Source organism: Larimichthys crocea, chromosome VII (genome assembly GCF_000972845.2).
Source record: "Larimichthys crocea isolate SSNF chromosome VII, L_crocea_2.0, whole genome shotgun sequence".
NCBI lineage: Eukaryota > Metazoa > Chordata > Actinopteri > Sciaenidae > Larimichthys > Larimichthys crocea.
The window spans coordinates 19,053,386-19,065,885 of record NC_040017.1 but is presented as its reverse complement, the minus strand read 5'-3'; the positions used below and the strand labels follow the sequence as shown (position 1 = coordinate 19,065,885).

General features: G+C 48.7%; 1 protein-coding gene and 1 pseudogene across 1 annotated transcript in view; one reads left to right on the top strand and one right to left on the bottom strand.

Annotated features, from left to right (window-relative positions):
* Positions 1-7,398, top strand: part of rnpepl1 (arginyl aminopeptidase like 1) — an 8,122-nt gene extending 724 nt beyond the window's left edge. The window contains 12 exon segments of the mRNA XM_027280330.1: positions 24-129; positions 132-178; positions 288-403; positions 479-544; positions 546-674; positions 676-707; positions 2,894-3,007; positions 3,095-3,207; positions 3,329-3,437; positions 5,581-5,808; positions 5,890-6,032; positions 6,101-7,398. Of these exon segments, the coding sequence (XP_027136131.1) occupies positions 24-129; positions 132-178; positions 288-403; positions 479-544; positions 546-674; positions 676-707; positions 2,894-3,007; positions 3,095-3,207; positions 3,329-3,437; positions 5,581-5,808; positions 5,890-6,032; positions 6,101-6,400 (1,503 nt within the window). The 3' untranslated portion in view covers positions 6,401-7,398.
* A 1,818-nt stretch (positions 7,399-9,216) lies between these two features.
* LOC113746060 (aminopeptidase RNPEPL1-like) lies at positions 9,217-12,494 on the bottom strand (annotated as a pseudogene).
* Positions 12,495-12,500: the final 6 nt, after the last annotated feature.

Below are 12,500 nucleotides of genomic sequence, written 5' to 3'. Positions count from 1 at the left end.
CTCTGAGCTCTGCCCCGGCAGAGAGAAACCTTAAACGTCACTCTTCTTCTCTGCAGGTTCCGGATGGTGTCACGGTTCTGATGTGTGCGTCTCGGAGCTCATACTCTAAACAGGACCGGGTCTTCCAGTTTCCATGGAGTTTCCTGTCCCATCCTACCTGGTGGCGTTGGTGGCTGGAGTCTGCAGCACGTGGCGTCGGCCCGCGGTCAGGATCCTGTCCTGGTTTTTGTTCTGGTTCTTCTTGGTTCTCCGGACCCCTCTTGAGTCTGATTCTTCTTCTTTTCCAGGAGTGTGTGTGGGCGGAACCTTGTCTGTTGTCCTGTTCGGTGAAGAAGCTAGGGGCAGCGTGGAGCGCTGGCTGGCGTGGCTCTGAGGAGCTGTTTGGACCGTACCTGTGGGGCAGGTGAGTTCCAGTGTAACCATTAAAAAACCATCAGGTAACATAATGAGCGAGTCATCAACCACCACCGACCCTCAGGTGTGACATCGTCTTCCTGCCCCCCTCTTCCCCATCGTGCCATGGAGAACCCTGCCTCACCTTCATATCGCCTCATCTTGGAGAGCAGTGAGTTCCTGCTGATCGACGTTCATCCACGAGATCGCCCACGGCTGTTTGGCAACGCCGTCACCAACGCCACCTGGGGGAGATGTGGCTGAGCGCGGGGACTGCCCACGTCCGCAGCGCCGCATCACCCACCGAGCCTACGGTACTCTGCTATACTACTACTGGGACTGAGGCCTCGGTACTACTGCTACTACTGCTACTACTGTCACTGAGGCCTACGGTACTACTGCTACTACTACTACTGTGACTGAGGCCTACGGTACTACGACCTACTACTGACTCTACTACTGTCCACTGAGGCCTACGGTACTACTGCTACTACTACTACTGTGACTGAGGCCTACGGTACTACTACTACTACTACTGTCACTGAGGCCTACGGTACTACTACTACTACTGTGACTGCGGCCTACGGTACTACTGCTATACTGCTACTACTGTCACTGAGGCCTACAGTACTACTGCTATACTACTGTGATGGGCCTACAGGTACTACTGCTACTACTGCTACTACTGTCACTGAGGCCTACGGTACTACTACTACTTACTACTGTCACTGAGGCCTACGGTACTACTGCTACTACTGTCACCTGGCTACGGTACTACTGCTACTTACTGTCACTGAGGCCAACGGTCTACTGCTACTACTACTACTGTGACTGAGGCCTACGGTACTACTGCTACTACTGCTACTACTGCTACTACTGTCACTGAGGCCTACGGTACTACTACTACTACTACTACTACTGTGACTGAGGCCTACGGTACTACTACTACTACTACTACTGTCACTGAGGCCTACGGTATTACTAACTACTACTACTACTACTGTGACTGAGGCTACGGTACTACTGCTACTTACTCTACTGTGACTGAGCTACGGTACTATGCTACTACTGCTACTACTGTCACTGAGGCTCAGGTCTCTACTACTACTACTACTACTACTTACTGTGACTGAGGGCCTACGTACTACTGCTACTACTGCTACTACTGTCACTGAGCCTACCGGTACTACTGCTACTACTGCTACTACTGTCACTACTGTCACTGGGCCTACCTACGTATCTATGCTACTTACTACACTACTCGTGACCGAGGCCTACCGGTACTACGCTACTACGTCACTGAGGCCTACGGTGCTACTGCTCTCTACTGCTACTACTTCACTGAGGCCTACGGTACTACTGCCTACTACTGTCACTGAGGCCTACCAGTACTACTACTGCTACTACTGTGACTGAGGTCTAGGTACTATTACTGCTACTACTGTCACTGAGGCCTACGGTACTACTACTGCTACTGCTACTCCTGTCATGAGGCCTACGGTACTACTACTACTACTACTACTGTGACTGAGGCCTACGGTACTACTACTGCTACTACTACTACTGTGACTGAATCCTACTGTACCTCTACTGCTACTACTACTACTACTACTACTGCTACTACTACTACTACTACTGTGACTGAGGCCTACGGTACTACTACTGCTACTACTACTACTACTACTACTGTGACTGAGGCCTACGGTACTACTACTGCTACTACTACTACTGTGACTGAATCCTACTGTACCTCTACTGCTACTACTACTACTACTACTACTACTACTACTACTGCTGTGACTGAGGCCTACGGTACTACTACTGCTACTACTACTACTACTACTACTGTGACTGAGGTCTACGGTACTACTACTACTACTTAGATGACAAGTACTACAACTACAACTACTACAGATGTAGCAACTTAAAAGTTCCTGTGTTTCCGTGACTGGTCCTTGATCGGTCCTTCGCTGGTCCGTGACCGTAATGTAGTAATAATAATGTAATAATAGTTTGTAGTTGTTCACAGTAGGTCAGTGTAGTTTGCAGTAGTTTGCAGTAGTTTGTAGTAGTTCACAATAGTTTGTAGTAGTTTGCTGTAGTTTCCTGTAGTTCACAGTAGTTTGCCGTAGTTTCCTGTAGTTTGTAGTAGTTCGCAGTAGTTCACAGTAGTTTGTAGTAGTTTGCAGTAGTTTGTAGTAGTTTACAGTAGTTCACAATAGTTCACAGTAGTTTGCAGTAGTTCGCAGTAATTTGTAGTAGTTCACAGTAGTTTGTAGTAGTTTGCTGTAGTTTCCTGTAGTTCGCAGTAGTTTGCAGTAGTTCAGAGTAGTTTGCAGTAATTCAGAGTAGTTTGTAGTAGTTTGCTTTAGGTCAGTGTAGTTTGCAGTAGTTTGCAGTAGTTTGATCGTCGTCCAATCAGACGTCATGATGTTCTAAACATGGCTGCAGTACCTGCATTAGCTGCTAGATGTAACTTTGCCCTCCTCCATGTCTGCAGGTGAAGCATTCACCTGTCTTGAAACTGCCGTTCGATTGGATGCCCTCCACAGACAGCTGCGTCTCCTTGGAGACAACAACCCCGTGAGCAAACTGCAGGTCAAGTTTGAGCCAGGTAACACGCACACACACGCTCACACATGCTCAGGTGTGACTCCTATCCGACAGGTGAGTAAACATGTGACTTGGTCTCTGTCTCCAGGTGTGAACCCCAGCTGTCTGATGAACCTGTTCACCTATGAGAAGGGCTTCTGCTTCGTGGCATACCTGTCCAAGGTGTGCGGAGACGTGAGGCGCTTCGACTGTTTCCTGAGGGTCAGCACACGCACGCACGCACACACACACACACACGTACACACGTACACACACACACACACACACATACACACACACACGTACACATGTATACAGTGTGTTGATGTTTGTGTGTTTTCAGGATTACATCTCAGAGTTTAAGTTTAAGAGCGTCGTCGCTCAGGACCTCATCGACTACTTCCTCAACTATTTCCCCGACCTGAGGGATGCCGCTGTGGCCCAGAGAGAAGGTGAGGAGGCGTTCAGCGGGTCGTTAAGGTCACCTGCGGGTCGTTAACGTCACCTGAGGTTCCTTTAGATCACCTGTGGGTCATTAAGGTCACCTAGGGGTCGTTAACGTCACCTGAGGTTCATTTAGATCACCTGCGGGTCGTTTAGATCACCTGCGGGTCGTTAACGTCACCTGCGGTTCGTTTAGATCACCTGTGGGTCATTAAGGTCACCTGCGGGTCGTTTAGATCACCTGCGGGTCGTTAACGTTAGATTAGGGGTCCCCAACCTTTTTTGTGCCAAGGACCGGCAGAAGCAAAAAAAAAAAATTCACTGACTGGTTGGCAATTTGTCAACTTTAATATATATTACAAAAGACATTAATGTTATTTCAATAGGCAACTCGCACAGTTATTTCAGCCTATCATTTCTTAAAGTTGCTAAATGTAAAAGCTTTACAAATGTTGTCAAATCATAGACCAAACCACAAGAAAATACCTGACCAGAGCAACAAGAACAGAACAGTTTGTACGTGATCATAACGTGTATATTCCTCTTTAGCTGTACAGAAGACTTGTCAGCTGTTCTTCCTGTGGTTCTATTAACAATATGCATCCAAAACATACAGTTCAAAACCAAGATACAATAAAACTAAACAAAAATTAGATCCACTTTACAAATAAAGTCATCAACTTACTGAAATCAGTATCAGTGAGACCACTGGGCCTGTTTGCTGGACGTGATGGGAGACAGTGAGACACGCAGGGTATTATTCACGTTCGGTCTGCTTCTAAGTCTGGTCTTAGTGGTGGTCATGGCAGAAAAACCGGCCTGGCACAGATATGACGTTGGGAATGGGAGCAGCGTCTTCAGAGCGAGCGTGCTCTCATTGTCTGCATCTCGTTGTATTCTCCCGATTTGATCCAGAAGGATGACCTCCTTCATTTCTGAGCTCAATCAGCTGGTCGTCTTGTTTTGATGGAAGCCGGTCTCGACCATCGTCATTTTGAAATGGATCGTGCATCCATCCTTTGCCATTCCGCGGGTCCTTTGAAGATGGGAAATAGTGCTCAAACGCATCAGCAAAGCTGGACAAGTTGCTGAACATGTCAAAAACACCCCGGTTGACGCACCGTGCCCAGGTTGCCAGTTTAGCTTATTTAACCTAGGTTACGGCACCTGTGCATTGCCTATTAGTCCGGGCGGGTACCAGTGTCAGGAATTTATGATCCACAAAGCCGTCACAGGGGTGCTCATAGACACCCGCGTCATAATAATTTTAAAAAAGTATGAGCCATTTCACTGCCCGTTAAAGTCACCTGCGAGTCGTTTAGATCACCTGCAGGTCGTTAAAGTCACCTGTGGGTCGTTAAAGTCACCTGTGGGTCATTAAGGTCACCTGCGGGTCGTTAAGGTCACCTGTGGATCATTTAGATCACCTGCGGGTCGTTAAAGTCACCTGCGGGTCGTTAAGGTCACCTGCGGGTCGTTTAGATCACCTGCAGGTCGTTAAAGTCACCTGTGGGTTGTTAAGGTCACCTGTGGGTTGTTTAGATCACCTGCCGGTCGTTTAGATCACCTGCCGGTCGTTAAGGTCACCTGCGGGTCGTTAAGTTCACCTGCCGGTCGTTTAGATCACCTGTGGGTCGTTAAGGTCACCTGCGGGTCGTTAAGGTCACCTGTCGGTCGTTTAGATCACCTGTGGGTCGTTATGGTCACCTGCGGGTCGTTAAGGTCACCTGCCGGTCATTTAGATCACCTGTGGGTCGTTAAGGTAATCTGCGGGTCGTTAAGGTCACCTGCCGGTCGTTTAGATCACCTGCCGGTCGTTTAGATCACCTGTGGGTCGTTAAGGTCACCTGCGGGTCGTTAAGTTCACCTGCTGGTCGTTTAGATCACCTCTGGGTCATTAAGGTCATCTGCGGGTCGTTAAGGTCACCTGCCGGTTGTTTAGATCACCTGTGGGTCGTTAAGGTCATCTGCGGGTCGTTAAGGTCACCTGCCGGTCGTTTAGATCACCTGCCGGTCGTTTAGATCACCTGTGGGTCGTTAAGGTCATCTGCGGGTCGTTTAGCATTTGGTTGTGCTAATGATATCTTGTTGTATATTTGCGTTTAACGTGTAAATGTGTCTGACTGAGGCTGTGACATCACTTCCTGTCAGGTCTGGAGTTTGAGCGCTGGTTGAGTGGATGTGGACCTCCTCTGTATGAGCCTGACCTGTCAGCAGGAGGCGCTCTGACCCGGCCCGTTCAGGATCTGTGTGAGCTGTGGAGGAGCAGCGACGTCCCGGACCTGCAGACCGTGTCCGCCTTCGACCTGTCGGCCTGGAGCACCTTCCAGATTGTCCTGTTCCTGGACCGCATGCTGGACCTGGCGGCGCTACCACACGGTACACTGCAGAACTACAGTATTACTGATCCTACACATAGTACTGCTGATAGTACTGATACTAATACCTGTGTGTCTCCAGACGTGATGGCTGGTCTGTCCTCATCTTACGCGTCGCTCTTCGATGGTCTGAACGCCGAGGTCCAGATCCGCTGGCTCCAGCTCGTGGTCCGGAACAGTTTCTACCCTGAGCTGCCGCGAGTCCGCGCCTTCCTCCACAAGCACGTAAGTAACATGAAGGTGCAGTGTGATGTCACAGCGTGATACGTTGGTTAACTCCTCCCTCTCCGCAGACGTCCAGGATGTACACGGTGCCGCTGTATGACGACCTGGTTGCTGGGGTGATGAAGTGCGTCGCCGTGGAGATCTTCAACCAGACGCAGCGCCGCCTCCACCCGAACCTCAGACGGACGTTACAGCAGATCCTGTTCCAGACTAGCGCGGGCCAGGCCAATCAGAACGGGCCGCCTCTGTCCATCGTGCCCCCCTCCCCCTCCACCTCCCCACAGCCGCAGCCTGCCGCCATGACAACCACCTCCACTGCCGGGACAACCGCTGCCATCGCTCTGCGGGACGTCAACGTGTCGGCGTGAAAGACGACGGAGCATGGTGGCATTGGGCTGATGATGTAAGCTGTCACCATGGTGACAGGCCTGCAGACGCCGACCTCTGAACTCTGTGAAGGGGCGGGACTTCTGCTCCCATGTTCATGTGATGAATCATGTGACTGTCCTCATGACATCAGCTGACCCGGAGACGGCTCCTCTGATTGGACGACAGAGATTTTTATTCCTCAGTGCAATTTAAGAGAAAACTTGAAAAAGACGTTTGTTTCTCCAACGAGTCATCAGCCATCGATCATTGATCATCAATCGTGATCCTCATGATCATTGATCATTGATCATTGATCATCGATCATTGATCCTCATGATCATTGATCCTCATGATCATTGATTAGTGATCGACACATTTTGAGGCTCATTTCTGCTCAAAAAGTTTTTTTTATTTGGATTTTTCAGTCAAACTAATGATTCATATCTGGTCTTTTATTCTGAAAGTCAGTCTTTTATTGTGGAAGGTGTTGCTACAGGAAACACAGCGCAGAGTCAGCTGACTGAGACTTCCTGGTCCTGTCAGAAATGAGCCTCATGATGAGAAATCCACCTGCAGCCTCTGAGGCCCCTGACGCACCTGTGTGTCACCTGATGCACAGGTGCGTCACCTGACGCACAGGTGTGTTTGATGCGTTCACTGTCTCACGTTAAACTAAGTGCTGCTTTAATGTGTTGAGACGTCGCTGCCTCGAAAGTCTACCTCCTGATTCTGAACCTGCAGACGTCACATGACACAAACCAGCTCATTCACCTGAGTGGCCTTCGTGCTGCGTTCACTGCAGCTGGGAGCTGAGAGCTTTCAGTTCATCGTCATCCCTTTTAATGTTTTTATTCAATCAGCAGCAATAAAACTTAATTTCTGTTTTAGGAACAACAAACCATGCAAAGCTGAAACGTCCCACAGTCCTCAGCTGCCAGTGAACGCCTCCTCATAAAGTTTTATTGAATGTTTGAAATAAAAAAAAATAATGAAACAATCAAAGTGTTTTTATTGAAATGTATTTATTGAACCGTCAGGACCTGCTCCAGACCAAGGGGATTCCAGACCTGTTTAAGGGGATTCCAGACCTGTGTAAGGGGCTCCTTGAGGACCTCCAGAGGATATATTCCATTTCAAATGGTTCAGAGGAAGTACACTTCCATTAAAGGCTCTTATCAATCACTGTGGCCTGGAGATAGCAGGACACTCTAATTAAAATTCTTCCACCCTTCATTAGCTGCACAAAAGGCCTTGAACAAATGCTCTGCTGTTAATAGCTATATCATATTATATATATATATTATATATATCTTATATATCTATAATATATATATATAATATATATATTTATATATATATATATATATATATTTATTTATATATATATATCCTCTGGAGGTCCTCAAGGACCCTTACACAGGTCTGGAATCCCCTTTCTGGAGCAGGTCCTGCGGTTCAATAAATACATTTCAATAAAACACTTTGATTGTTTCATTATTTTTTTTTATTTCAAACATTCAATAAAACTTTATGAGGAGCGTTCACTGGCAGCTGAAGGACTGTGGGACGTTTCAGCTTTGCATGGTTTGTTGTTCCTAAAACAGAAAATTAAGTTTATTGCTGCTGATTGAATAAAAACTTAAAAGGGATGACGATGAACTGAAAGCTCTCACTCCCAGCTGCAGTGAACGCAGCACGAAGGCACTCCGGTGATGAGCTGGTTTGTGATGTGACGTCTGCAGTTCAGATCAGGAGGTAGACTTTCGAGGCACGACGTCTCAACACATTAAAGCAGCACTTAGTTTACGTGAGCAGTGAACGCATCAAACACACCTGTGCGTCAGGTGACGCACCTGTGCATCAGGTGACACACAGGTGCGTCAGGGGCCTCAGAGCTGCAGGTGGATTTCTCATCATGAGGCTCATTTCTGACGGACCAGGAAGTCTCAGTCAGCTGACTCTGCGCTGTGTTTCCTGTAGCAAACACCTTCCACAATAAAAGACTGACTTTCAGAATAAAAGACCAGATATGAATCATTAGTTTGACTGAAAAATCCAAATAAAAAAAACTTTTTGAGCAAAATGAGCCTCAAATTGTGCCAGACTGAGATCATATCATGAGATCTGATCGATGACAATGATCATAGATCAGATCATAGATCAATGACGAGTCAATGATCGATGATCATGATATGAGGATCATGATCATAGATCAATGATCTGATCAATGATCGATGATCATGATCATGGATCATGATCGATGATCATATGAGGATCATATCGATGATCACTGATTGATCATGATCGAGGATCAATGATCGATGATCAATCGTCATGATCAATGATCGATGATCAATGATATCATGATCATGAGGATCACGATTGATGATCAATGATCGATGGCTGATGACTCGTTGGAGAAACAAACGTCTTTTTCAAGTTTTTCTCTAAATTGCACTGAGGAATAAAAATCTCTGTCGTCCAATCAGAGGAGCCGTCTCCGGGTCAGCTGATGTCATGAGGACAGTCACATGATTCATCACATGAACATGGGAGCAGCAGAAGTCCCGCCCCTTCACAGAGTTCAGAGTCGGCGTCTGCAGGCCTGTCACCATGGTGACAGCTTACATCATCAGCCCAATGCCACCATGCTCCGTCGTCTTTCACGCCGACACGTTGACGTCCCGCAGAGCGATGGCAGCGGTTGTCCCGGCAGTGGAGGTGGTTGTCATGGCGGCAGGCTGCGGCTGTGGGGAGGGGAGGGGGAGGGGGGCACGATGGACAGAGGCGGCCCGTTCTGATTGCCTGGCCCGCGCTAGTCTGAACAGGATCTGCTGTAACGTCCGCTGAGGTTCGGGTGGAGGCGGCGCTGCGTCTGGTTGAAGATCTCCACGGCGACGCACTTCATCACCCCAGCAACCAGGTCGTCATACAGCGGCACCGTGTACATCCTGGACGTCTGCGAGAGGGAGGAGTTACCACGTATCACGCTGTGACATCACACTGCACCTGTGACATCACACTGCACCTTCATGTTACTTACGTGCTTGTGGAGGAAGGCGCGGACTCGCGGCAGCTCAGGGTAAAACTGTTCCGGACCACGAGCTGGAGCCAGCGGATCTGGACTCCGGCGTTCAGACCATCGAAGAGCGACGCGTAAGATGAGGACAGACCAGCCATCACGTCTGGAGACACACAGGTATTAGTATCAGTACTATCAGCAGTCTATGTGTAGGATCAGTAATACTGTAGTTCTGCAGTGTACCGTGTGGTAGCCGCCGCCAGGTCCAGCATGCGGTCCAGGAACAGGACAATCTGGAAGGTGCTCCAGGCCGACAGGTCGAAGGCGGACACGGTCTGCAGGTCCGGGACGTCGCTGCTCCTCCACAGCTCACACAGATCCTGAACGGGCCGGGTCGAGCGCCTCCTGCTGACAGGTCAGGCTCATACAGAGGAGGTCCACATCCACTCAACCAGCGCTCAAACTCCAGACCTGACAGGAAGTGATGTCACAGCCTCAGTCAGACACATTTACACGTTAAACGCAAATATACAACAAGATATCTTAGCACAACCAATGCTAAACGACCCGCAGATGACCTTAACGACCCACAGGTGATTAAACGACCGGCAGGTGACCTTAACGACCCGCAGGTGCCTTAACGGACCCGTACCTAACGACCCGCAGGTGACCTTAACGACCCACGGTGATCTAAATGACCGCAGGTGACCTTAACGACCCGCAGATGACCTAACGACCCACAGGTGATCTAAACACCGGCAGGTGACCTTAACGACCCGCAGTGACCTTAACGACCCACAGGTGATCTAAAACGACCAGCAGGTATCTAAACGACCGGCAGGTGACCTAACGACCGCAGATTACCTTAACGACCCACAGGTGATCTAAACGACCGACAGGTGACCTTAACGACCCGCAGTGACATTAACGACCCACAGGTGATCTAAACGACCGGCAGGTGACCTTAACGACCCGCATGACCTTAACGACCCAGCAGGTGATCTAAACGACCAGCAGGTGACTTAACGACCCGCAGGTGACCTTACGACCCACAGGTGATCTAACGAACCGGCAGGTGATCTAAACGACCGCAGGCAGGTGACCTTAACGCACCCGCAGATTACCTTACAGACCCACAGGTATCTAAATGACCGGCAGGTGACCTTAACGACCCGCAGGTGACCATACACCCCACGGTGATCTAAACGACCGACAGTGACCTTAACGACCCGCAGTGACCTTAACGACCCACAGTGATTAAACGACCGCAGGTGACCTTAACGACCCGCAGGTGACCTTAACGACCCACAGGTGATCTAAACGACCGGCGGTGAACTAACGACCCGCAGGTGACTTAACGACCGGCAGTGTCTAAACCCCGGCAGGTGACTAACAACCCCAGGTGACCTTAACACCCACAGGTGACTTAACGACCTGCAGGTGATCTAACGACCCGCAGTGACCTGACCGCAGTGACTTTAACGACCCGCAGGTGATAATGATCCACGTGACCTTAACGACCGCAGGTGACCTATGCCCACAGGTGATTACGACCCCAGGTGATTAACGACCTGCGGGATCTAAACGACTCGCAGGTGACTTTAACGGGCAGTGAAATGGCTCATACTTTTTTAAAATTATTATGACGCGGTGTCTATGAGCACCCCTGTGACGGCTTTGTGGATCTAAAATTCCTGACACTGGTACCCGCCCGGACTAATAGGCAATGCACAGGTGCCGTAACACCTAGGTTAAATAAGCTAAACTGGCAACCTGGGCACGGTGCGTCAACCGGGGTGTTTTTGACATGTTCAGCAACTTGTCCAGCTTTGCTGATGCGTTTGAGACTATTTCCCATCTTCAAAGGACCCGCGGAATGGCAAAGGATGGATGCACGATCCATTTCAAAATGACGATGGTCGAGACCGGCTTCCATCAAAACAAGACGACCAGCTGATTGAGCTCAGAAATGAAGGAGGTCATCCTTCTGGATCAAATCGGGAGAATACAACGAGATGCAGACAATGAGAGCACGCTCGCTCTGAAGACGCTGCTCCCCTTCCCAACGTCATATCTGTGCCAGGCCGGTTTTTCGCCATGACCACCACTAAGACCAGACTTAGAAGCAGACCGAACGTGAATAATACCCTGCGTGTCTCACTGTCTCCCATCCGTCCAGCAAACAGGCCCAGTGGTCTCACGATACTGATTTCAGTAAGTTGATGACTTTATTTGTAAGTGGATCTAATTTTTGTTTAGTTTTATTGTATCTTGGTTTTGAACTGTATGTTTTGGATGCATATTGTAATAGAACCACAGGAAGAACAGCTGACAAGTCTTCTGTACAGCTAAAGAGGAATATACACGTTATGATTACGTACAAACTGTTCTGTTCTTGTTGCTCTGGTCAGGTATTTTCTTGGGTTTGGTCTATGATTTGACAACATTGTAAAGCTTTTACATTTAGAACTTTAAGAAATGATAGGCTGAATAACTGTGCGAGTTGCCTATTGAAATAAACATTAATGTCTTTTGTAATATATATTAAAGTTGACAAATTGCCAACCAGTCAGTGAATTTTTTTTTTTTGCTTCTGCCGGTCCTTGGCACAAAAAGGTTGGGGACCCCTAATCTAACGTTAACGACCCGCAGGTGATCTAAACGACCCGCAGGTGACCTTAATGACCCACAGGTGATCTAAACGAACCGCAGGTGACGTTAACGACCCGCAGGTGATCTAAACGACCCGCAGGTGATCTAAATGAACCTCAGGTGACGTTAACGACCCCTAGGTGACCTTAATGACCCACAGGTGATCTAAAGGAACCTCAGGTGACGTTAACGACCCGCAGGTGACCTTAACGACCCGCTGAACGCCTCCTCACCTTCTCTCTGGGCCACAGCGGCATCCCTCAGGTCGGGGAAATAGTTGAGGAAGTAGTCGATGAGGTCCTGAGCGACGACGCTCTTAAACTTAAACTCTGAGATGTAATCCTGAAAACACACAAACATCAACACACTGTATACATGTGTACGTGTGTGTGTGTATGTGTGTGTGTGTGTGTGTGTACGTGTGT